Raw genomic sequence first — 24,592 nt, 5'->3', positions numbered from 1 at the left:
AACACCTTCAAGAGTAAATTGGGTGCTTATCTTGCTGGGATCCTATGACCCCAGCTGACTTCCTGCCCTTTGGGCAGGGGGCTGGACTCGATCTCCCGAGGTCCCTTCCAGCCCTAATGTCTATGAAATCAAAACCCTTTAGCTTAGTCCTTATTGGCTTCCATGAAAAACTAAGAGAAAAAATCTGCTTGAAAATAGTATCTTCTCCTTGATATCAGTCGTTTTGTCAGAAGGGAAGTCAAGGTAACATTTCATTTAATTAATACATGGACAAAAATGGAAATGTTTAATTCAGAAGTTTGATTCTATATCACTGATTTCAAGGCACACATGTCTGAAAGTGAAAGATCAGATGAACTGGATTCTTCTTAAAGTTGGTAAAAGCTCTGGAGAAAAAGAGCTGAAAAAGAAAAGAAAGCCCACCAAAAGATATGGCCATATCTTGAGTCATTTGCAGATGAGCCATGTCTCAGTAAGAAGGAAGACGCATTAAAATACTGGGAACACCACAAAAAAAAATGCTAGGCTGGAACTGCTTCAAATGACAAAAATGGTAATGACAGTTTTGGTAACAAGTGAATGCTGAAAGAATATTAAGGCCTCCAATTTATTCTATCAGCACAGAGGTCAATTATGACAGAGCAGATATTAGATGTTATTTTAGATCATTCAAACAAACTATTTATGACAAAGTAATTGTTTTAACAACAAAAAAACCCTGCCAGTCATGTAAAGTTGAAGTAAAGTGCAGTCAAGTTAAAAAAAGAACACTAAATAAGTTTTATAGCTTTAAAATGTGTTTTAAAAGCCTAATTCTTATTCTAAAGTTAGCAAAATTAGGAAATTTCTTCTATGCTGTGTGAAAGAAATTTGATCTGAATCTGTTTAAACCAGTAATGAAACCCTAGTTTTATTTCTGGTGGCTTGAACTGGAACCCCAACCCAAATAATCACCAGTTCAATTTCCTGTGAAAAACAGACATCAGATTCCCTAGCTCCACACAAAGCCTTTTATTGTGGGACCATACAGACAACAACCCCACTGTCTCACTTTAAGTACCTGTGAGGTATGGAGATAATATGTTTTCCGCCAAGACAACTGGGGCTAATTTGTGCTACTTGTTCTTCAAGCTGTGCATGTAAAGACTGTTCCAAGCCTGTTTTGATGGGAGTCAAAGTCCTAGGCAATCTGCCCCAGCACTAATCCTAAAGTCTGTTTTCAGCCTCAGTCTTCTCCACTCCCCATTATTAAATACCACCAAAACTAGACTGTCCTTTGTCATTCCTTGAAGGCTGCCACACTCATTTGGCTGTGGGTGAAGGAAAGCAAGGTTAAAAACTAAACAATGCATCACTAAGAAACAAAGGCTAAAAACAGCTAGCCAGTTTAATGAGGCTCTAATTAAGCTGGGATATGACTTGCATCAAGACAGCTGTTTACATGCTAGGCTTAAATGACAATTAGGTTGAAGTAGATGCGATTCTTCTGAAGCAGTGTTAATTTGAATAATTCATAGGCATTTAATGTGGACCAGTGAGCTGTTAGTCCCTGAGGTTTGGGGTTTGCTGAAACAAAATGCTTAAATGTGAATCAAGCCCCTAGTTGTCTGTTTTTAGCTGAAGAAACCCATATCTCTTACTCTTTCTGTTAGTCCTGTACCAGTTAGCTTACTTGGGTGAGGCTCCAGGTTTTATTTATTTTTAAACTTCTGAAATTACTTTCCATAGGTTTCCCTCACTTTATACGGTTCCATATGTGCGAATTCGCACTTACGTGAAAAACAGCATAACACAAGGGAAACCTGTATACAAATTCTCAAATGGATTTCATGTTTCACTAGCTGGGAATTAATTCTAAGTTATCGAGATACTTCATATATGTTTGCAATCAATGAATGCTTGCATAGCTGATTTCTTTTTAAATAATAAAGCAGCATGCCCCAGAGCATACATGATGGCAGGTTCTAGATTTGTGGTCAAAGAAAATAAAATGAAGGCCTTCAAGGAGTTGACCCAAACCCTGAGCCTCAACTTCCTACCTGTAACGTTAAGGATAACAGTATTTCTCTGCCCCACAGGGACATTCTGCAGATGAATATACTACGCTGGTCAGAAAATATGAAAAAGCATTTAAGAATGTGGCTAAGTACTAAGCCAGGGGCCAGCAACCTTTGCAAGCTGTGGGCTGGAACAACCTGGCTTCAGTCTGGCATGGATCTGATGCCTTTGGTAGCATCAGGAGTGAGGGGGGTTTGCCTTTGTCCGTGATGGGACCAGGCAACTGGGAGCTCTACTGATGCTGCTTTTCCAGTCTCCCTAGCACTTGGGGCACAAGTGCAGCTGAGAACTGTACCCATGCTGCTGCCACTGATTCTCCCCAGTAACCCCTTAGCTGCAGCCTCCAGCTGGTAGAGAACCACACCAGGTCCATGCAACTGGAAGCTGCATCCACCCTGCTGCTGTTTCTCCTTGTCTACCTCCACCCTCTTCTGACTGCAGCCCCAGCTCAGTTTCCTACTGGCTGGAAGCTGCACCTGCACTGCAGCCAGAAGTGGGGGGATGCAGGTGGGGTGGGGAAGGTGGGAGAAGTGGTAATGCAGGTGTAGGTTCCAGCTGCCAGGCCCTAGCTCCAGCATGGGCTCAGGCAAAGCCTTCCAGCTCGATGGGTCAGATCAAGTGGCTCTGCGAGTCAGCACATATTGCCAACATCCATACTAAGCAACAGCACGGTACATTAAAAATAATACATGTGCTCTTCTGCTCCATTAATAATGTACCATTTCTCATAAAACCAAAAGTATCCTTCTCTCTGTGCTCTTACATTGTCAGAATTTACATTTTGTTGCTTGAGAATGGAGCAGAAACCATCCTCCATCTGCCACCCAGCCAATAACTTCAACAGACATAAAACACTAGTTGTTACTCTCAAACACACCATAAAGCAGCATGGAGCAGAAGTTTTTCACAATAAACATGACTGAACAAAAAGGCTCTTACCTGGCCTGATTAAGGCTGGGTCCAGGGTTTCTATTCTGTTTGTGGCCATAATTACTTTTACATCCCCACGAGAATCAAACCCATCAAGCTGGTTCAGCAATTCCAGCATTGTACGCTGTATCTCTCTCTCACCACCTGAATTTGAGTCGTATCTTTGAAAAAGGAAATATGAGCAGATCAAATTAAATGTCGTAACTCTATACAGAATATACTTTCCTTTACAAACAAAGCCTATGTCACTTCAGTAGCAGAGGCTTTACTGGGTTTATAAAGGAACATTATTAAAGTATGCAGCTATAAACACTGAGAATAGTTCAGTTACTGTAATAGTTGGGCCCAACAGGGCACATGATGGACTAAGACACAGTCTTAAAAGGGACACCTTAGAAATCACATTGGTCTTAAATGATGTACCTGTAACTACTAAAAATACAGGAAGGGAAGATTTACAAACAAAATGCTAAAAAAAAAAAAAACCAACCCAGCCAACCAAAATAAATCAAACGAACCAAACAAACATTGAAAGTCACTACCTTCCCTGCATAATTAGTCACTTTCTCCCTTAATGATGATGAAGCTTATAAATAGAGTCAACAGGGCTATATCATACCAACACTTTCCTGTTTTCAGAGGGAAGAAGAAAATTACTAAAAGAAAAGTTCACAAGGATTTATTTTATTAAATGCTGGTCTTACTATTTAAAAGGAACTCTTTCAAAATACATTTTTAAAATGAGTCAAGTTTGAGGCTCACATATGCATTTCAAACAAACACTGCATTACAAACATTGAATCTGAAGCTTCTAAAAAGAAGGTGGCTGAATGTCTCCCAGTGATTACTGAATGTAATCCAATAACTTCTGGTTGAATGTCCCACACTTAGCTGATTCCTTCCTAAGAAATAATTGTACCCATTATTTTTTTAAATTCTGGAATTAATGCATTTTCAAATCATCATTCTGCTGAATCAGCCTGTCATACCCCTCTGGGAGAGTCTGCATAGAATCATAGAAAAGCAGGGCTGGAAGGGACCTCTGGAGGGCTCTACTTTTTGCAATGCCCTACATAATGCTCCTTATCGTAACTGGTTCTTAGGCAGTTCAGCAATGTATGCACTAGAGACATTGCACACATTGCTCAACTACCAGCACACAGGCTAAATTTGGGCTGTGTTACCATGACATCTTGGCCCCCAGGGCTCCCCATGGGCTGGGAAATTTGGTGGTGGAAGAGTAGTTGCAATTAATTGCCACCCCTTTCCTGCTGCTAAATTCTCAAGCTCTGCACAGCTGGGTCAGGCTAGCCCCCTCCCCACTGTGTGGCTGGATCTGGGCTGGGATGCCTCCCTTCCCCCTCCTGTGCTGCTCTGGGTCCCTGTGCACCACCTCCTGTGCAGCTGTTTCTACCCAACCCCTCTGTATGGCTGGGTGGGGCCCCGGCTGCCCCATGGATGGACCAGGCAGTGCCCATTTGGCCTGGAGCAAAAAGGTTGGGCACCACTGCATCAGAAAATGATCCTATTTTGAAGATAAATAGCAACAAATTTCCCACTTTCATTAGCCCTAAAAGCTCATATCTTATTTTCAGATTGAACTTTGATGAATACAAATACCAACAGTTCAAGTTTGACAGGGCCCCTTTAAATGGATGTCTGTGCTCATGCTGATTCAAGTCACAGACAGCGTATTTTACAGCAAGAGCTGAGGATGACATCAAACTATGGGGGGGAGTGTCAATTTAATTCTATCCAGCCTGCAGAGCCCCTAAAAAAATTTAGAAAATTAATATTCATCTGCCCCTGGCTGAGTGTCAAAGATGCAGCCACAACAGCAAGACCCACCCAGTACCAGTCCACCCCTGACCTTCCCCATCCCCAGCCAGAAGCCTGTGCCTAGCAGAGGCTTCTGGCCTGAGACCCTAGGGCTGTTTCACACCTCCCTGCATTGGAGGAAAATTCAGATGGGAGGGGGGGGAAAAAGGACCATGGGTGATCGCTCCTGTCCTCAGGGCCAGGCCAGACCAGCTCCTGCAGTCCTGACAATGCAGCTGGGAATCACGTGGTGCCAGAGCAGCTGGCAGGCAGAGGGGAAAAGTGAGGAAATCACTGTGGTAGGCAGGGGGAAGGGGCAGTGAGTTGGCACGCAGAGCGCAACTGCTGGGTGGGAGAGCAGGGCCCTTGCCAGCACTGGTGGGGGCCCAGGGCAGGGCGGTAGAAGAATGGGGCCGGGCCAATGGGGGCTCTGTGGAGCTGGTCTATCTCCCCCCTCTCCCTGCTGGTGCAGCCCAGCTCCATACAGCCCCTGCTGGCCTGTGCCCCGCCCTGCGCCTCACTTCATTTTAAGCTATTATACTATCACCTCTATGTACACTACACAAACGCATGTAAATCAGGACAAAAATATTTTTTTAAATGAAATTAATAAATATTGTAGTAAGTCTGATTTTTAGAATATAATTTGGTATTTTTTTCTGGTTCCAAGATGGCAAACCCCCTTGCTGAAAGGAGTATTTCTGGGAGCAAGGGGAGGGACTTCTGGTGGCAAAAGTCAGGGGTTAGGGGGTAGGACTTCCAATCCCAAGATGGCAACCAGGGTGCAGGGCTAACCCTTGCAGCCCTCAATGGTTTGCTGAAACTCAGGAAGCGGCTTGCCACCCAAAGTAGTTGCCCACCCCTGTTGTAGCAACTAATAGCTGCCCACCCGTTGTAGCAACTACTTCTTTCATTGCTATAAAGAGTGGAAAAATCTGTACATTTTTTACCTTAAGAAATTGTTTAAAGAAGAAATTCAATACTAGCTCCCCCAAAAGGAAGCATTTCAGATAACTCTCCTACCGTCCTTGTCAGAACAAAAAACATTCAACATGAAAGTTGGAATGCAAGGCCCTACCTCTTTGTACCGATGGCATCAATTTCATCGATGAAAACAATTGATGGTGCATGCTCCTCAGCAACACGGAACAATTCACGAACAAGTTTTGGACCATCACCTAGGTACTTCTGTATTAACTCAGAGCCAACGACTCTCAGGAAAGTTGCTGAGGTTTGGTTTGCCACCGCTTTGGCTAATAATGTTTTTCCTATTTTCAAAGCAGTAGAGTGGTTAGTTTGAAGCCAAAACTGCTCATTTTAAGAAAAAAAAAATTCATGAAATTGAGATGAGACAAGTCTAATGTGCAAATATTAAATTAAATTAAATTAATGTCACACTACAACTCAGTGACTAAAGTCTTAACGGGACAAACTGAGCAGACTGAATATTACTGAAATGTAGGGTACCTGTTCCAGGTGGACCATACAGAATGACTCCTTTGGGTGGCTTTATACCCATCTCTTCATAATACTCAGGGTGAGTTAGAGGAAGCTCCACCGACTCCTGCAGCATAAGGAAAACAAACACTGAAAATTTTACAAATGTTGACTAATCCTCAGAAGAATTTGGTGAGGATATTGAGTATTACAGCCTTGCAATAGAAGTAGTGAAGGCAAAAAACTAATTCACTTTAAAATAGAACCTGAAAGGCACTGTGAGATGCAACTGCCTATGATAGTAGGAGACTAGAATCAGGGACCCGGGAGATCCCAATTTGAAAGATAAGAAGCCTAAGGCAGAACAGGTGCCCAGCATAAGACCCTATGTGAAGTAAGTATCAGAGCTGAATATAGAACTCAAGAGTTCCTAACTCCCAATTCTGTGCCTTAAGCATTAGACAACACTTCAATTATCTGATGATTAAACAAGAGTACAGTAGTTATCAAGCATTAAAACTGATATTTTTGAAAACAGACAGTGATTTTGAGTTGTCTTAAAGAAATCTAATCCAAGGACACTTTCTGAATATCCGGACCCTTCAAGGTGACTCAATATTGGACACCCAAAATCATTAGTCATTTCTGAAAAGGATGGCTTAGTTGTAAAACTAAACTGCCTCCTGCCCTTTCATCCTACCATGTTAATGCAATGCTCTGGGTGAGATGTTCATAAATCCATAAAACTCAATGCTGTTACAGATCCCAAAGTAACTAAGACTTGGTCTTTTTGCTGCATACAGGATTGGGTACTGATAAGTAACCTGGTAATTTAAAAAGCAAACTTGTTTGAATTTATGTATATATGATTTATCAAATAAACATTCAAAGCAGCATATGAACAATGCACATAGACCTCAGATGCACTGGAGTCCTATGGTTACATGTTCAAGGTCATATCGTAACAGATATTTAGAAGATTCTTTTTTTAATAAGTTAATAGATCTGAATACCTTAATTTCTTGAATCTGATTGTCAAGGCCACCAATGTCAGCATACGTCTCCTGAGGGGCTTTCTCCACTTTCATCACTGTGACTAGAGGATCTGTATCATCCATCAGGACTCCTATCACAGCATGAACCTAGGCAAAGCAATAATATCAAACGTAAATAAAGTAGAATATAATATTACCTCTGGAACTCCTCCCTCTTGAAGTCCATCACAGCCCAAGCCCAGACATCTTTTAGAAGCACTGTAAAAATCTTCCTATTTGCACAGGAATTTAGCAAGTAAAGCTAGACTAGGAAATTGTTTAGCAGGTTTCTGCTTTATGGTTTTCTCCCATTTTATAAGCATTTTTCCTGTTTAATGTGGTATTCTGTTCTCCTATTAGGAGCTGTTCTAAGCTTCTGGTGGGCAGGGCAGTACATAAATCAAATAAGTTACTGGAGAGCAAGACTGCAGACAGAATGGTGCTACAAGTCCAAAATGAAACCTATCATACATTCATACAGTATGAAGCATAGTCTTAGAGCCCATACTGTGGTACTCCTATAACAGATTCTAAACAAAGGCTGGTTCAGAACAATACTAAAAACTTGTACCATGTCTTCATATTGCAAAGACAACTTACCTTATGATTGAGCAAAACAGAACAGCCTGGTTCTAGCAGATCCTTGTCCACAAAAGACAGAATGCTAACATAATGCTCTGAACCCACCGATGTAGACACGATAGCATGATTATCATCAATGATCTCTTCTAGGGTGCCAACAGACATCGGAGTGCCTCGCAGATCATCCACCTTTGACCTCTCCTCCTGGGAGCAACAAAACAGCAATAATCAAGAACAGAAAGAAAAGCTTCTGCTGAATATGCCCCCTACTATTTTAAGCTACATGCAAAAGAGCCTGCATGAGGAGGAAAGAGAGATTTATTAAGTTATACAGTCCATTCAACAGACACTGAAGTAAAAGCTTGTATACCTATTTAATAGAGTACAGACCCCAAAGCTCTTAAAAGTATCATACTCTGCTGTGGGAGCAACAAGGATTCCTTTTAGAGGCAGCACAAAGCAAGGCCACTATAGGATCTGTTTAAAGCCTACAAAAGCAGGAGTACCATGCTGCAGGAACATGCATGGGTCTAGCACGCTCCTTCCTTTCCCTGTTGAATGGCCATTAGTATGTAATAGAGTTGCACCAATACATTGCTCCCATATCATATCAGCACTGATACAGGGAAAGTTGACAAAATCAGCAACTGTTTTTTTTCGCCTGATGTAGCCAATAAGTGACCCATGCATACATGTAGCCACAGCATGCACATGGCCAGAAGCACAGCCCAGTGGCTTGGAAAGCAGCATCTGGCTGGTAAGTCTCAGGTGGGGGAAGGGAAGGGAAGGGGCGTGGGGAGGGCAGATCAAGGCCCCCCCGTGGTGAGGGAGGGAGTAGGGCTAGGGCAGACGTTGCTCAGCTGGGCATGGAAGTGCACAGGACAGAGCTACAAGCAGCTTGTCTGGGTTGTGGGGAGAATAGGGGTGGCTCATGCTGCTGCACACACCCTGGGATGGCAAGGGGAGAGGCGAATGTCCCCAGAACTGCACAGAGCAAGGGCAGGCTGGTACTGTGGGCTGGGGCAATACTGAGCTTCTCCTGGCAGGGGGTTGGGCTGTGTTGCTCTCAGGGCAGGCAGTGGTGCTGGAAGGGGAGGGTTGCGGGGGGCCACGGCACATTTTGGGGAAGAGTCCACCGCCACCCCAGCCCTAGCCCCATGCAGATCTGGGGCACATGCCCCCCATGCCCTCCCAAGGTGCACACAGCAGCAGGAACCACCCCCACCCGCCTGGACAAGCCACTTGTGGCTCCATCCTGTGCCTGCCCCATCTCTATTCCCTCCCTCACCATGGGGGCCTTGATCTGTGCCTCCCCCCATGCACCTTCCCTCCCTCCACACCTTCCCCCACACCAGACTTACTAGCTTGACGCTGGTCTCCACACTGCAGAACTGCCTATCAGAATCGGATTGGTATCAGCCAATATAGTTCCTTAAAAATCAGCCATTGGTATAGACCCAAAAAAATCTCTATTAGTGTACCACTAGGATGTAATTCCACTTTCAGAGGCCCATGAACGAAATCATCATTGTTGCTTCATCTATGATGAACTGTACCTAGGCTCAGCCCATGAGTCTCCCAGAAAATAACTTCATTCTCTAATTGTAAACTAAATATCAGTTGGGTAAGAGGCTGTATCTTCTACACCCTAGCAAAAAATTAAAATAAACCTCAAATATACATTTAGATTGGCTTATAAATTTAAGTCTCTCTTGCAAGTATTTGGGAATTGTCTTATTTATAATGCTTGAATTTTATTTTTAAAGGCCTAGGTTAGCAGTATCACTTTTATTACTAAGTAATAACCCCCTCAAAACTTACTTCTTGTTTTTCTTCCAAAGGCTTCATCTGTTCCTGATTTCTGATAAATTCTTCCTCCATCAAGAGATAATCTTTAATGCGCTCCAATTTCAACAATTTGAGTCTACACTGTGTATGAGGTGTCACTATAAAAAAGAATAAGCTGTGTATTTTAGACCCACAGTTAGACATGGTATATACATTTCATAGATTTCAGGGTCAGAAGGGACCTATCAGATCAATGAGTCAAACCCCCTGTCCTGGGCAGGAAAGAGTGCTGGGGTCAGACCCCAGCCAGGTGTTTGTCAATTTCCTCTTAAATACCTCCAAGGAAAGGGACAGCACCACCTCCCTTGGAAGTGTATTCCATATTTTGGCAACCCTCACTGTAAAGAATTTTTTCCTGATGTCCAGTCTAAATTTGCTCTCCTTCAGTTTGTGGCCATTGTTTCTAGTTACCCCGATGGGCGCCCTGGTAAACATCATATCCCCTGTTTCCCACCCCAATGAGTTTGTAGGTGGTGACACGATCACCTCTCAGCCTTCTCTTGTGGAGGCTGAATAGATTCAGGCCCCTCAAATTGGTCCTCATAGGGTTTTTCTGTAGGCCTTTAACCAAACAGGTGGCCCTCCTCGGGACCCTTTTCCAGGTTATCCACATCCCTCCTGAAGCGTGGCACCCAAAACTGGACCCAATACTCCAGCTACGGCCTGACCAGTGCTGCATAGAGGGGAAGTATCACCTCCTTATGTAAGAAAGAGTGTGGCTAGCTTTACTTATTACTTCATCACATTGGTGACTCATGTTCATTTTGGAGCCGCCGCCGACTCTGAGATCCCTTTCCGCAGTTGTGCTACTTAGAATGGTACCTCCCAAGCTATCGGAGTGTTGACGATTCTTCCTCCCTAATGCAACACATGGAACTTATCTTTGTTAAATCACATCCTAGTCTGTTCTGCTCATTTCCCCAGACTGTCCAAATCCACCAGGATTCGCTCCCTGCCCTCTAGTTTGTTTACCTCCCCCCATAGTTTGATGTCATCCGCAAACTTGGATAGGGTGCCCTCTGCTCCCTCATCCAAGTCACTAATGAAGATATTGAACAATACTGGTTCCAGGACAGAGCCTTGAGGGACTCTGCTGCCCACATTTCTCCAGGTAGAAACAGATCCATCCACCACCACTCTCTGGGTGCATTCCATAAGCCAATTTTCCACCCACTGGACTGTGTAATTAATAATCTACTCTGCAGCTGTTTAGTTTATTTATAAGAATTGGGTGCAACACTATTTACTTACTTAAAATCTAAGTAAATAACAGCTACCTCTATTCCTTCATCCAAGCATTTTGAGACCCAGTCGCAAAAAGAAACCAGGTTAGTCAGGCAGGATCGGCCTATTATGAACCCATGCTGGTTGCCCCTTAGCATTATTTTACCTGCTGGTCCCCCACAAATGTGATCCTTAACAATTTTCTCAAAGGTATTGCCAAGGATAGAGATGAGGCAAACCAACCTATAGTTACCTAGTTCCTCCTTCCTTCCCTTCTTGAAAATAGGGACCACATTGGACCTTTTCCAATCCTCTGGGGCCTGTCCTGAGCATTACGAGCGCTCAAACAGTTGCGCCAGTGGATCTGCTATGACTCCAGCTATTTCCCTAAGTACCCTAGGATGAAGATCATCAGGGCCCATTGACTTAAATACATCCAACCCCTCCAGGTGCCCCTTTACTAGGTCAGCGCTAATAGTTGGTGGTTGGTATCTCTCTTGTGCTTACCTAAAGTCCCATTAGAATGCATGATTGTATTTGTGCCCAGGAACACATTATTGAAATTGTTCAATAACGCACTGCTAGAAACTCTCGGCCAAATTCTTACTGATCAAGACACTCTGCCTTATTATGGACACTTGCATCACCAAGAGAAGATAAGAAATCCACCCACTCAAAACTTTTCAAAATACAAATGACCTAAAATAAAAATCTGTAGTTACTTTAAAATGTTTTGTGCACATTTTACATTATTAAATTCAGTGGGGCTACACCAACTTATAGCCTACTTTTATCTACATTTTCTTACAAATGTGTTCATCTAACAGTAACTGGGGTCAATGTTTGGGTGTATTAAAAAAGTTTTTCTATAAAACCTAAATAATCACTACACAGTTTTCAGTTACTTTACTTGTGAAAAAGTCAATACTCCCAGAACATAATAGGCAAGCTAACAGCACATTGAGGATAGCTATGAACTATAGACTTTAGAAGTCATGCTGACTACTATTCCAATATCTCATCACACACATGTCTCTGCTGGTCTACAGCATGAGTTTGAGTTCTCGCATGTTTTCAGTATTTTGGCAACAGAGCAGAAAAATAAGAACACCCCACAGATTATAAGAAGTTAGCTACCCAGTGTATAAAAATAGTCCCCTCCAATTAATCAAGTAACAACCTAGTCAACATTATAATCCAGTAGATCAGTTCAGGGAAGGAACGGTCAGTAGATCACCTGAAATACATACAAGACCCTGAAACCCTGGAATTGTAAAATTTAGTATTTCTTATTCCATTTCCTCCAATTTTAGTGTCAATGGATATGCCATTTTAAATGCTCAGTTTCACCAGTGTTTATGTATGGACAGAAGTAACAACTGTAATGTTTCAAAAAGCCAGGTATACAAACATACAAGCTCTTTGAAACATCCCCAAAGTGTCTAAAGTGCTCCAAAACAGCATCTCTTGAAATGCGGTACTACTCTGGAGCATTCCAGCTTTTTTTCCTCAGAAAACGTTAAGATTTGCCAAGATACTCTCTATACCACAATTTTATGGTAACCTTACCTAAATAAACCTTTGTTTTTTTGGCTTTGTCATTTGAGACTTAACCCCTAATATTGCAGTAACATTAGAAGGAGAACCAAGAAAAAGAAGTGTGCTTACCCAGTGGGAGTTTGCTGGCAGCATCTGGTCCCTTTGTTTTCTTCTTCTTTTTCCCTACTCTGGTTGGAACAGGGGGCTCATATTTCTTTTTCTTATCCTTTGAAGTCAAATCATCAAATAGTAATCAGAACAGTGATGATAAAAAAGCAATCACACAGCCAGACTGTAGTAGTAGGGTAGTTTTCCCTTTAAATGCAAACTACCATAAAATAAATGAAGTTTCTCATTCTCCAAACTTTGGCAGAGTCATGTCACAAAATGCTGAAACTTAAGTCATCTTCACCTCTCTGAAAGAGGATGCTGAGTCACAAAATTTGTGGCTGTCAGACAGCGGCACCACTGCATTCTGCATTAGTATAAACCATATTAAGGCAACTCATTTACATTTTCCAGGTTCACATTGTTCATGCACATCCCCACTCGCTCTGTTGTACCAGGACTACAGTGTGGGAACTTACTGCAATGTCTTTATACATCAAAGCAGAACAACTAAGGGTTTGAAGTTTGTACTTTGCAGTTTAGTCTACACATATTATAAGAAAAAAATTACACTGAACAAATCAGGCTATTTTCTTAAATAAACCATGGGACCCCTGAAACATGCATATGCAACTGATATTTAGGGAACCTCAGCTACTTCAGCAAATGTAAAACAGTGAATTTCAGATAGCAGAATATGATGAAACAAGGATAACACAAATTGAGCTATGAACTGCTGAAATCCCCATGCAGTTCACCTTACATTACTTACCTTATCGTCCTTCTTGCCACCCCCAGGGCCATGTCCGCCACTCTGACTTTGACCCTAAAGGAAAACAAAGGTGAGCCCCAAACGAAGGAAAGCAACTGGCACAGGAAGCACACCTAAACCTCCAGTTTTAGACTTACACAGAAAGATGCACCTTAACGAAGCTAAACAAAATACAGGCAAATCTGTGAGCAAATTCATGTCATCGAGTGGGAGAGCGTATGTGAGTGAGTCTGGGAGAGCATGAGTGTGGTGGCAGCTGTGATGGTTCGAGTTAGGCAGAGACAAGGATTTACTGGGGTGGCGGCAGTGCCGGCTGGCATAGCTCTGACAAGCTGCTAAACCTTCATCAGGTCACCTAACCAAGCTGGTCCAAGACCCAGCGGCGCAGCCGCCCCATGGTACAGCTGGTGCTAGGGATTCCTCCGGCCCCTCTGCGAGCTGGGGAGAAACGAGGAGCGCAGAGGGAGCCGCTCCGGGAGGCCACGGCGCTGCCCTGGGGCACCACAGCCGGCTTCAGCCACCCCCGCCCCAGCGGCCCGGAGCGGGGCCATGACTCGGCACTGGCCCGGCAGGCAGGCAGCGGGGCCCAGGGGAAAAGGCAGGAGGCTCCGCTCCGCCCTACTCCGCGCCCGCCAGTCCAGGGCCCGCGCCGGCAGGCCGGTTCTTCCCCCACTCCCGGCGCCGGTGGGACACGGCCCGTCCGAGCCCTCACACACTCACCATTCTGCCTCAACCGCCGCCGGAAGTGCCGCGGCCAATGGGGCGGGGCCGGGGAGGGGCCGCTACGGAGCGCGGCAGGGGCCAAACGCGGCGGGGCAGAGAATGCGTTGCGCGACATCTCGGCTCAAGAGGCGCGAGGGGCCGGCAGGGGGCGCCGCGCACGCGCTGCTGCGCCCGGGGCCGGGCTGTGGGGCTGCGTCGCCTCCCTTCGCTTCCCGCCTTCTTGTTTCTTTCCATTTTTTAACTCTTTTATTTTCTCTTTCACCACCGGCCCTCATCTCCTCCCCCACCGTTTCCCTTCCACCTCGCATGTCATTCCCCGCCTAGCTTCGTGCTCCGGCCCCGCCAAGCCCACCTCTCGCGCCCCCGAGAGCAGGGCTGCAGGCCTGTCCTGGCTCGGGCTGCGGCCCGGCCTCCAGGCGCTCCAGGTTTTGGACATACATCGCCAGGGGACTGCTGAGAGACACCCGGGAGAGCAGTGATAGGGCAGTCACTAAAACAAAAGGCAAAAGATTTATACAACTTGAACACTGAATTTAAGCCTCGGATCCGGTTTTCATGGTAGTCCAGTGGGTTTTTTAAATGTTACAATAACGTGCATTTGCCTTCCTGATGTAAAGTCTGAGCACCCTACTCTGCAACTGATCGATGCGAGCACACAGTCATGTTGGTGGTGTGCCGGGATCACGATGTTGTTACGGAAATCTCCCAGCGCACAGGTGTCCTTTGCTTTATGTTGTACATGCATTCCTGGAAAACGGCGCGTAACTTGGAACAACTAGGGACATGTTCTGAGACCGCAACTGTACTGGCCCATTTCTACCACATTTATGAGACAATTCTGGTACTTGCCAACAGCAGACAGTACATGCTACACACAGACACACGTGTGGCAGACAACGAGCGCGCAGCACAGATCCACACATTTTGATGCACATCACTCCCGCAATGCACCACACAAAGCAGCTGACTGCAGGCTTCCACCACACCAATCGCATAAGAGTGAATTTACCTCGTGTATAACGAATTTTTGGTATAAAGGGTCATCACATCAGACAGTGGTCACCACCAGGGGATCGCAGTTCACTGGTAGATCTCAGAGCCTCTTGCAGTGAATCTGAGGCTGGGTGGGGGATGAATGCCTGGGTGTATGCACAAGTGTGCCCCAGCCCAGCTCTTATGTTCAGAGCTCTTATGACCCATCTCGAGTGGCACACGGCTTTGCCGCTTCTGCTGGCCAGTACAGACCCAGCTGGGCTCCTCCTGCCCTCAGTAGCATGTGTGAAGCCAGCTTCAGCTGCATGCTGCTTTTCCTGGCCAGTGCTGACCCAGCTGGGTCCATCCCATCCGGAGCAGCACGTGTCTGAAGCCGGGTTCCCACAAGCTGCTGGGGTCAGGAGGAGCCTGGCTGGGTCTGCACTGGCCAGCAGAAGCAGTGGCGGAACCATGTGTTGCTCAGGACTGGACGAGCCCGGCCGGAGCAGCAGCGGCTGACCTGCATTTTGCCCCTGCCTGCGCCCGTCAGTCCCGAGCGGCACATGGCTCCACTGCGCTTCAGCTGGCTGGTGCCGACCCAGCTGGGCTCCTCCAATCCCCAGCAGCACGTGGGAATCCAGCTTCAGCTGCGTGCTGCTCCGGATGGGACAGACTTGCCCGGGTCAGCACCAGCCAGCAGAGGTGGCGGCAGAGCCGTGCGCGGCTCGAGACTGACCGGCACAGGTAGGGGGAAAGTGCAACTGAGCCCCTGCCACTCCGGCTGGGCTCATTCTGTCCTGAGCAGCACATGGCTACTCGTCTTCCCACACGCACCGCATCGGCAATATCAAGCTGATGCGGTGCGTGTGGCAACCTTGTCCCTTCCCCAGCCCTTAAGCAGCCATTAGGAAGCTGCTGAGGGAGGGACAAGGGGTGGGAATGAAAGTAAACCGTGTTTACTTTTGTTTCCTGTCGCAGCACCATGGGCCACAGAAAATGCCTTGGCAGGCCACATGGCGGCCCGCGGGCTGTATGTTGGACAAGCCTGGGCTAGATCAAGGCATTTGCAGTGAGGGACAGTGCTACAGAGGCAGAAGCAAAGGTAAGTTTAATGTTTGGCCAGGTGGAACTTACCTGCTGGGGAGGTGCACCTCCAAATAATTTTTTATTCATCTGCCTCAATATGCCCCCCTCTTCCCTCCCCGCAGACTTACCTACTGGGGAGTGGGGGGCAGTGGCGGCGGCACACAGTAGATCTTGGGTTGCTTTTAAATGCCAAAGGTGATCTTAAAAAGTTTGGAGACCACTGGCATAAGAGCAAATTTGAACATATAGAACCCGAATAAAGCAAGGGAAACTTGTAGATTCAAACAGAGTTGGCAACCCTCGTCCTGGCTCACCAGCCCTGCAGTGGCAACTCAACCATGGCTTGTAATCCCACCCCTGCCAGCCAGCCCTCTAGTGGCCAGTCACAGAGGTGCAGGTGGGGGACAGTCAGAGAAAGTTTTCAACCAAAAAGTGCAACTGCTCCAGGCTGGAGTGAGCGCTAACACTGAGCAGCATTTGAACATCTCAAACATGTAATAAGGCACTTACTTGTCAGCAAACAGGTAATGGTCAGTGTGTTTCAGTGAACTACAGGCAAGATGCTCAGCCCTACAGGAACCTAGAGGAAGGCAACGTCCCTTCCCCATGAGAAACCAGCCCACAAACTCTTGTCTGTTCAACCATGCATAGTTGACAATAGGCCTGCAAAACTTCGTAAAGCTGTGGTAACAGCAGCTGTATGAGGCTACAAAAGCTTCCAAGTGCACTGAAAAGAATACCAGGACTCTCAGTTCAATCTGTTCTCTTTAAAAGATCCTGAATGAAGACTGAGTCTTTGATGGCCTTGAGGGACTGATAGATTTTGGTTCTGTTGGACCATCAGAGTAGCAGGTTCCAAAATTGCTGCTCCTTGACTGAGGCTGTGGATGTATTTTTGTAGCATTAAAATGCTGCAGTTCTTTGAACCACAAGAAAAATATAGTGCTATAAGGGGTGGACAGGCATGCACTGCACAGCCTCCGGCTGGAGCACTACAAAGTCACAGAGAAGGCAATTAGTACTGTGCTCTTTGAACATGGGGCTTTTCAGCTTCAGCTCTGTGGCTCTGCTTCCACCACACCCCATGGTGGGCAGCAGGGGTGAGAGGAGAGCTGCAGCTCTGTGGTCCAGATTGCTGACCCCTTCTTTGAACATGCTGAACACTCAGGCGATGCCACAGATTAACTGTGCACACTCCTTCCCCCTTTGCAGGGGGTGGGTGAGTGAAGCACTGAGATGCCAAGGGACCAAGAGCCCCCTGTAGCACTATGGTGCACTGTGTGCCCATTACATGTGGTGTAACAAAACCATGCTACAGAGAAGTTTCTGTTCCAGCCAAGCATATTTTTGTAGCATATCTGCCATTTTTGTAGCGCTACAGGAGACGTGCACATCTGTCCCATCCACTTCTGTAGTGCTACAAAGTCATTTTGTAGTGCTGCAGATGTGACATCTGTCCAGGGCCTGTGGGTATGGGCACTTTAACAGTTTCTGTGAGGTAAGTGCAGATGTGAACTCACAGCACATCGGTTGCTCTGCGGCGACCGCTTACATGTATGCTATTACCCTGCAGTAAGTGTGATCTAGCTTGTCCCTCAGTTAAGTTAGTTGAGTGATACTTCATTAACCAAAACTAAAAAAGTGCAGACATGCAAGTAGTGGAGTACCCGGTGTACTGTAAGCCTATATCCTAGCTTATCTCACAATAACTTTTGAGTTAAACAAGTTAAACAGTTTGTACCTGTATCCCTTATATAGCAAGCATAGGATTGCCAGGTCAGGAATCCCAGCTGACATTAGGTCTTACAGTAAAGCAAAGAGATAAGGAAATTATTTAAATAGCCAGGACTCAAACCATAAAGGTTTTTAAAAGTCAAAGCCAAATCTTTGTTTAAACCTGAAAGTTAAAATTGTTCTGGTAAGAAGTTTTGACAAGACTGCAAAATCTACTTTAATATGAGGACTGCTATTGCAAAAGAAGTTCACATTTCTTCTGAAAGAAATGAGCAGTGTACAGGGAAGCAGACTTGAGTCTGACGAAGGTAGTGTGTAGATAGAAAAACAAAAATAACTGACAGTTAGCTTGTACAGCACTGTAGGCTGAAGAATCTCTTACTGATAGACCACGTCTGGGCTAGTCCACAGAGCACTCATAAGCCTCCACTCATGAAGGTCATCGGAGCACTGTTACTGCTGGCTGCTTTCACCCATGTCCTGATATGGAGGGTAGCAGACCAACAAAAAACGAAGCATTTTTGTCTGTTCCAGCAATAGCAAAGGTAGTGACTCCTGAGAGTAAGAACCCAACAGCTTTTCTTCCAATAACAAATTGGCAATATTTTTTCCATCACTGTTTTCAGAATAAACAGGGGCATCAAACCCAAATTATTTGCATAGAGCATTACCAGGAAAGAGTCTTAAGTGAGGAAAGAGTGAAAACATGAATTAAAGAAACATTAGTTACATATATGTATCTAGAAAAGAAATATAACGTTTAGGAGTTCAAATTTATCTGGGACCCATAACTGGAATTTATTTAAGCTGTCAGGAGGAAAGAGAAATGGGTGACCTTTCAGCTGTGACCTCTTGCAGTGAGTCAATCTCTGTGAGATTGTAGATGCACCAGGGGAAAGAGAAGAAATTATGCTTAAATTTAGAATTAAATGGCTGCACTGTGAGTCGTTTTTCTAGCCTTTTTTGTAGTCCATTTTATAATATAGCTAATTTAGAGGGAAAAAAAAGTTTCACTCATGCAGCAATTGCTTCTTTTCTGATCTGGAAGATATTTGATGAGGCGTTTGTCCTCACCCAAGTTAGTAGTAGTAGGCATCTGTCTATCTTGTGAGACAATAGAATTATGCTGAGTCAGATATCAGATCACCAAAAGTAATCCACACTTGAATGATAAAGTGAAGTTGGAGTGACCTCCCCAGGGCGCAAAAGCCTGAGCAGTGTATATGGAGTTGCCCACACACCAGCATTTCCCGCTCAGCCTTACTGGTTTAATCCAAAGGAAAGGCAGGTGCCAATATCTTTGGAACCAGCTTGGCCGCAGGCAGGGCTGGATTAACGCATAGGCAAACTAGGCATGTGCCTAGGGCCCTGAGCTGCAGTGGGCCCTGGTCCTTCCTTCCGTGGCGGCAGCGTGAATGGCCCCGCCTGCATCCCTTCCCTTCCCTTCCCCTCTCCTCCCCTCCACCAGCCTCACCACCACAGTGGATGCTTCCTAGCAGTGGCTCTGAGCCCTGCTCCCTGTGGGTGGCAGTGCCAGGGTGGGGAGGGGGTCTCGACTGGCCCAGGGCCCACAAGTTTGTTTGCCTAGGGCCCACTAAAGGGTTAATCTGGCCCTGATCGCAGGAGCCACTACATCAAAGGAAATCATCCATTTGTCCATCTACTGGGGCTCCAGTCCTAGACTGGCTGCCAACCAGGTTAAAGAGTCCAATCTACCATATCATGGAGTGGACTTCAGTTCCACTTCAACTTTTTGGAGGCATTTCCTCTGTCAGGATTAATCACTTTTCTAGAACTCCAGTAATAATTGCTGGCATAGAATTTGACATTCAGATAACTGTTCTCTGTATTAGGTCAGTGAATGCTAATTTGTACCTTTTGATGATATGAAAAATAAGACTTTACACTGAGGCTTTATTATCCATATCCTCATAGGTGAGGTTTCTATGCTTGTATGCAAAGGGAAGAGGAGTAACCCAGGTAAAGGGTAGCTATAATTCTAGTACCTGGGAGTACCAGGGCTAGTTGAGTCTTGTATGCAGTGCTTTTGGCATTCCACTACATACCTTAGATGGAATGACAATGCTCCTCTGAATAGGGCTGTCTCTTACTCTGTGTATGTACAGTGCCTACCACAATGAGCCCCAATCTCAGCCACAACCCTTAGATGCTATTTACTTACCTACTACCCACCCACCCAGCCACCCAACATAGTATCTGATATTTGGTCTGTACCAAAAAAATATGCTGCCTTTGTTTTAACTAGGGGTTAAGTGTACTCTCTACCCAGTATAGTTTTGCTGACAAAACTGCCAGTCTGAATGCAGCTGTGCCAACAGAAGAAGCCTGCTTTCATTCAAGAAGGCGGTATAACAAAGTTACCACTCCATGATGGGTCTCCATTAGAGGGCTGTGTTGCCATAGCTCTGTCAGCAAAGCTATGGTAACAGCCCTCTGACCCAAATGCCTGTCTATAAAAAAATAATAGCAAGTTCTTTGTGGACTTAACAAAATTTCTGTGACTTCTACCTTTTTGAAGGATCATACTGCCTATAAGTAGGTTTTGTTTTATTTGCTTATTTTAGAGGGTGATCTAGAAGAGGATGTTCATAGTGTGACTGTGGAAAGATTATCATATTATAAATACTTATACTCTTTATTTGAATGATCTATCCCATGGACTGAGTTCTTTCAGTCTGTCACTGTGTTTCAATGCAGTCATCACAGAATCTTTGACTATGTTCCCTTGTTTCAGAGTTGCGAGTAGGATGTAGCATATGCTTTGCTTTTTGCTTTGATGGTTTCTAGGCTGTTATTTCATACTTCTTTGCAATTGACTTCTTTTGTGGGTAAGGAATTGTGTTTATAAAATAGCACTATCTCTCTGGCCCAACTGTGCAGAACGGCATAGGGCTTTTACCTCTTCCTTGTGCTTGTTTTGCTAGGATAATTTTACACTCTGGATTCTCTCTTGCTTCTCTTGTCTACTATTTTTACTGCAACATAATAGCATTCACTATTCTTTTTATTTTCTTCTAATTGGTGCGTTAGCTCCATTTTCTCTTATACACTCAGCAGTTTGTATTTTTTTAGGTGCCTCGAAATGAGGTAAGACAAGTCTTCCATGATCTTAACAAGATTCTCTTCCTTGGTAGATATGTTTTACATAGTATGGCAGGCTCACTGCTTTTGCCTGGCAAGCCCAGCTTGGAGAAGGACTCTTCGGATTGGTAGAACATGTCCACCAATCAGGTAACAGCTAGGAGAGGCTTGTCCCACCCCTGCTCAGAGTGGAGGGGATGTGAGGAGCCCCTGGACCTGATTGAAGACTGCGCTTTGCAGGTCTGGCAGACTTCAGGGGTGGGGCCTCTGGTGTAAATAAAAGCCCAGCGTGCTCAGCATGGGACTCAAGAAGAGCGGAACCAAGAAGAGCTGGGGAGCTGTCCTCCAGCAGGCAGTAGGTCCAAGGCTTCTGAAGCCACCACTGGAGGCGCAGCCTTGGGAGTGGTGCAAGATCGCTCAGGCTGTTGACAGCACAGGTGGACGGTGCGGGGAGACCTGGCCCTGGGAGCAGTGTGAGACTGCTCGGACCCATCACAGTGTGTGGTTCAGCGCACGGAGCCCAGGCTTTGGGAGCCATAAGCGGTGGCTCCAGCCTGCAACTCTGGCAGGGCCAGTGGGCCACACTGTGCAGGGCAGCACACAGGGCAAGAGCCTTGTGGGCCACAGTGAGGTGGCTCAGGCCCCATCTCCCGGCAAGTGGCCAGGTCCCATGGTGTGCAGGCTTGGGAGCCAGAGAGCAGCAGAAGCTGCTTGGGTTGGCCACCCAGCGTGAGGCTGGCCGGCCAGAGCCTGAAGGGCCTGGCCTATGCTAAAAGAGCCCTCAGTGCCAAAGCCAGGGCATGATGAAATAGTAGTGCTACAGCATGAGGATCATCACCCAGAGGCCAGCAGCAGTGGTGCAGCAGCTGAGAGGAGCTGAGCCCTCGGTGCCCAGAGTGCGGCACAGGGTGGGGAGGAGCCCAGCAATGCAGGAGAGGCCTGGAGAGGCCCTCCAGCAGAGGAGACCCCATCAAGCTGCACCCTGACCACCCCTACCTGAGGGAGCGTTTCCCTTGGTTTCACAGGGGAAAGACATTTGGGGCGGGCAAACCCAGACAAGGGGCTGGGTGAGCAGCCCCCTGCCTAGTCAAGACCCTAAAGGGAGGGGCCCCTGGTGCTTCCTGGACACCCCCCACAAAGGAACCCGTTGGAAGGAGGACTATCTCTTGCTATGGGTCAGGGACTATATTAAGGAATAGATATTATTAAGATTGTGCCTGTTTGCACCTTATATTTTGTAATTGAAATGTTGTATTGTGATGTTGTGTTGATGCTGCTGAAATTGTTTTATTGTGATGGTTAAATAGTGTTATTTAGAGTTTGACCTTGGTTATTGGTTAATGTTGACTGTGTAAATATATGTATATGATGTTTAGTTTTATGTATATAACTCAATAAATTGTATATAGTCAAGGACTTTGGTCTTGGGCTAACTCTATAGAGGAAAGAGAGATCTCCTCGAAATTCTGGCATCCCTCTCACAGCACCCCACCTGCCTACCCATCCCATCCAACTGAGAATGGGGTGTACTCCGGTTACAATAGTGGTGCCTTTGTTTTAAGTTCAGAGCACATTTCTGATATTACATCTTCCCTTCCAGACATTGTTCTCTTCCACTTGGCCTCTAGGACAGTCAGTCTGACTCTAGAGCCATGTTTGTTTGGAATCGCAGGTGGGATTGTTAAGTTTACCTGAAACTTCCCTAAGACTATTTTATTTGCCAAATTGTTTGAATTTACATTTTCCATGTTGGGTGAAAAATTTCAGCCAAAATGGTTTATCTGCTTTTGAAAAAGAGGCCTTAGAAGTAATCGGTGGGCTTTTCTTTGCAGTGTCCTAAGGCAGCGATTCTAAACTGGGGAGCAGCAAGGTTTTTTTTTTAGGCTGTGTGCACCTTGGCTCTATGCAAAGTGTGCTTTGCCTTCTCCATTGTCCTGCACACAAGCAGCACCCATTGCTGCTCCTCTGGGAGCCCACAGCTGATGCTTCACTGCTCCTGGCTGCCCCTGTGCTCTAAGCAGCACACTCAGCTACAGGCTGGTGAGGGACATGGGGTCATGCCTTTCTGCCCAGTTCATCCCCACACTCCTCCCATGCTCTCATGGCCAGTGGCGGGCAACATGGGGCAGGTCGTCAGCATGTCTGTCCCCAGAGATTTAGCCCTGGTGGTGGGGCCGCACTTGCCCCTTCAGGTACAGATTGAATATGCATACAGCTAAATATGCAGGATATCATCATTAGTGATGCTCAGATGACAGATTCCAAGCAAAAACTAGCTCTTTAACTTATCATCTGTTGTTCTTTGTAGAAAATATTATAATTGTTTTTACTCCACGCATTGAATAATGTACATCTATTCTATAAGGCTATGTACATTGTATAACATGTACATTGTATTAATGGAAGCATCACTTGTGAATCAAGGGAAGTGATTCTTCTACTCTATTCAACACTGGAGAGGCCTCACCTGGAGTACTAGGTCCAGTTTTGGGCCCCATACTTCAAGACGGATGTGGACAGTTTGGAAAGAGTTCAGTACACGGCAGTGAAAATGATTAGGGGCCTTGGAGGCAAGACTTTTGAAGAAAGGCTGAAAGAACAAGGGCTATTTAGTTTGGGGAAGAGAAGGCTGAGAAGGGATTTGATGCTAGTCTTCAAATACGTGAAGGGTGATTACAGAGAGGCTAGAGATAGCCATAGGAGACAGGACTCTCTGGCCACAGTGGGCAGAACTGGAGGAGAAATGGCCTCAAGCTGCAGCAGGGGAGATTTCTGTTGGAAATTAGGAGGAACTTCCTGACTACAAGGGTGGGCAAGGATTGGAAGAGGCTACCTAGAGGAATTGTGGAATCTCCATTCTTGGAAAAAACCTGGAAAATTACCTGCAGAAAAATATATTAATTGTGTTTGACCAGTTAACATTAACAATGCTGGGTAAAAGTGAGTGCTGCAGAAATGTACTGTAGTGGGGAACCTGTTGCATGCCTCAATGTTCAATTCCAGTTTTACTGTTTTGAAGATATGGAATAGTTTTAAAGGTCAGACAAGGAAGAAAAAATTGTTTGACTACCAAGATTCCCTTTCCTTTAAAAGCACAAAATGCTTGAGGGCACTTTTGACTGGCACAGTAACAATGATGTGTAGACAGGTCCCATTTTTGAAAGTGACTTGGCACACTAGCCATTTATAGACATGCTTCAGGGGTGGGGGGGTTGGGAAGCGAGAGCTCCAAGAGCTGCTCTAATTAAAGTGCCCGGAACGTCATGTGTATCAGCATCCCCACGCTGGAAAATCATGGCGGGGGCTCTTTAACTAAAGTTCATCAAACAAGCTTTAGTTAAGGCACCCCTGCCTCTATTTTTCAGCGTGGGGACACTGATACATGTGACTCTGGAGTCTGTTGGAGCATGGTAATTACCACACTCCAGCTGACTTGATTAATTGAGTCATCAATTAATGTCATCCTCCTGCTGTACCGGCCTTGGTGAGGCTGCAGCTGGAGTACTGCATCCAATTCTGGGCTCTACAATTCAAAAAGCACATGGAAAAGCTTGAGAGAGTCCAGAGGAGAGCCATGCACATAATCAGAGGGCAAGAGAACAGGCCTTATGAAGAGAAGCTGAGA

General features: G+C 45.6%; 1 protein-coding gene across 1 annotated transcript in view; it reads right to left on the bottom strand.

The window, feature by feature from the left end:
* Positions 1–14,107, bottom strand: part of PSMC1 (proteasome 26S subunit, ATPase 1) — a 22,109-nt gene extending 8,002 nt beyond the window's left edge. Inside the window, exons 1-9 of the mRNA XM_019552402.1 lie at positions 14,071–14,107; positions 13,351–13,404; positions 12,600–12,696; positions 9,681–9,805; positions 7,878–8,063; positions 7,257–7,385; positions 6,274–6,370; positions 5,885–6,074; positions 2,998–3,149 (exon numbers count right to left, since the gene is read on the bottom strand). Coding sequence (XP_019407947.1) covers positions 2,998–3,149; positions 5,885–6,074; positions 6,274–6,370; positions 7,257–7,385; positions 7,878–8,063; positions 9,681–9,805; positions 12,600–12,696; positions 13,351–13,404; positions 14,071–14,073 — 1,033 coding nt within the window. The 5' untranslated portion in view covers positions 14,074–14,107. The remainder of the gene's footprint in view (positions 1–2,997; positions 3,150–5,884; positions 6,075–6,273; positions 6,371–7,256; positions 7,386–7,877; positions 8,064–9,680; positions 9,806–12,599; positions 12,697–13,350; positions 13,405–14,070) is intronic.
* Positions 14,108–24,592: the final 10,485 nt, after the last annotated feature.

This window comes from Crocodylus porosus, unplaced genomic scaffold, assembly GCF_001723895.1.
Source record: "Crocodylus porosus isolate Cpor-Errol unplaced genomic scaffold, CroPor_comp1, whole genome shotgun sequence".
NCBI classification, from domain to species: Eukaryota; Metazoa; Chordata; order Crocodylia; family Crocodylidae; genus Crocodylus; species Crocodylus porosus.
The sequence above is the reverse complement of the archived record's forward strand: the minus strand, read 5'-3'. Positions and strand labels throughout refer to the sequence as shown.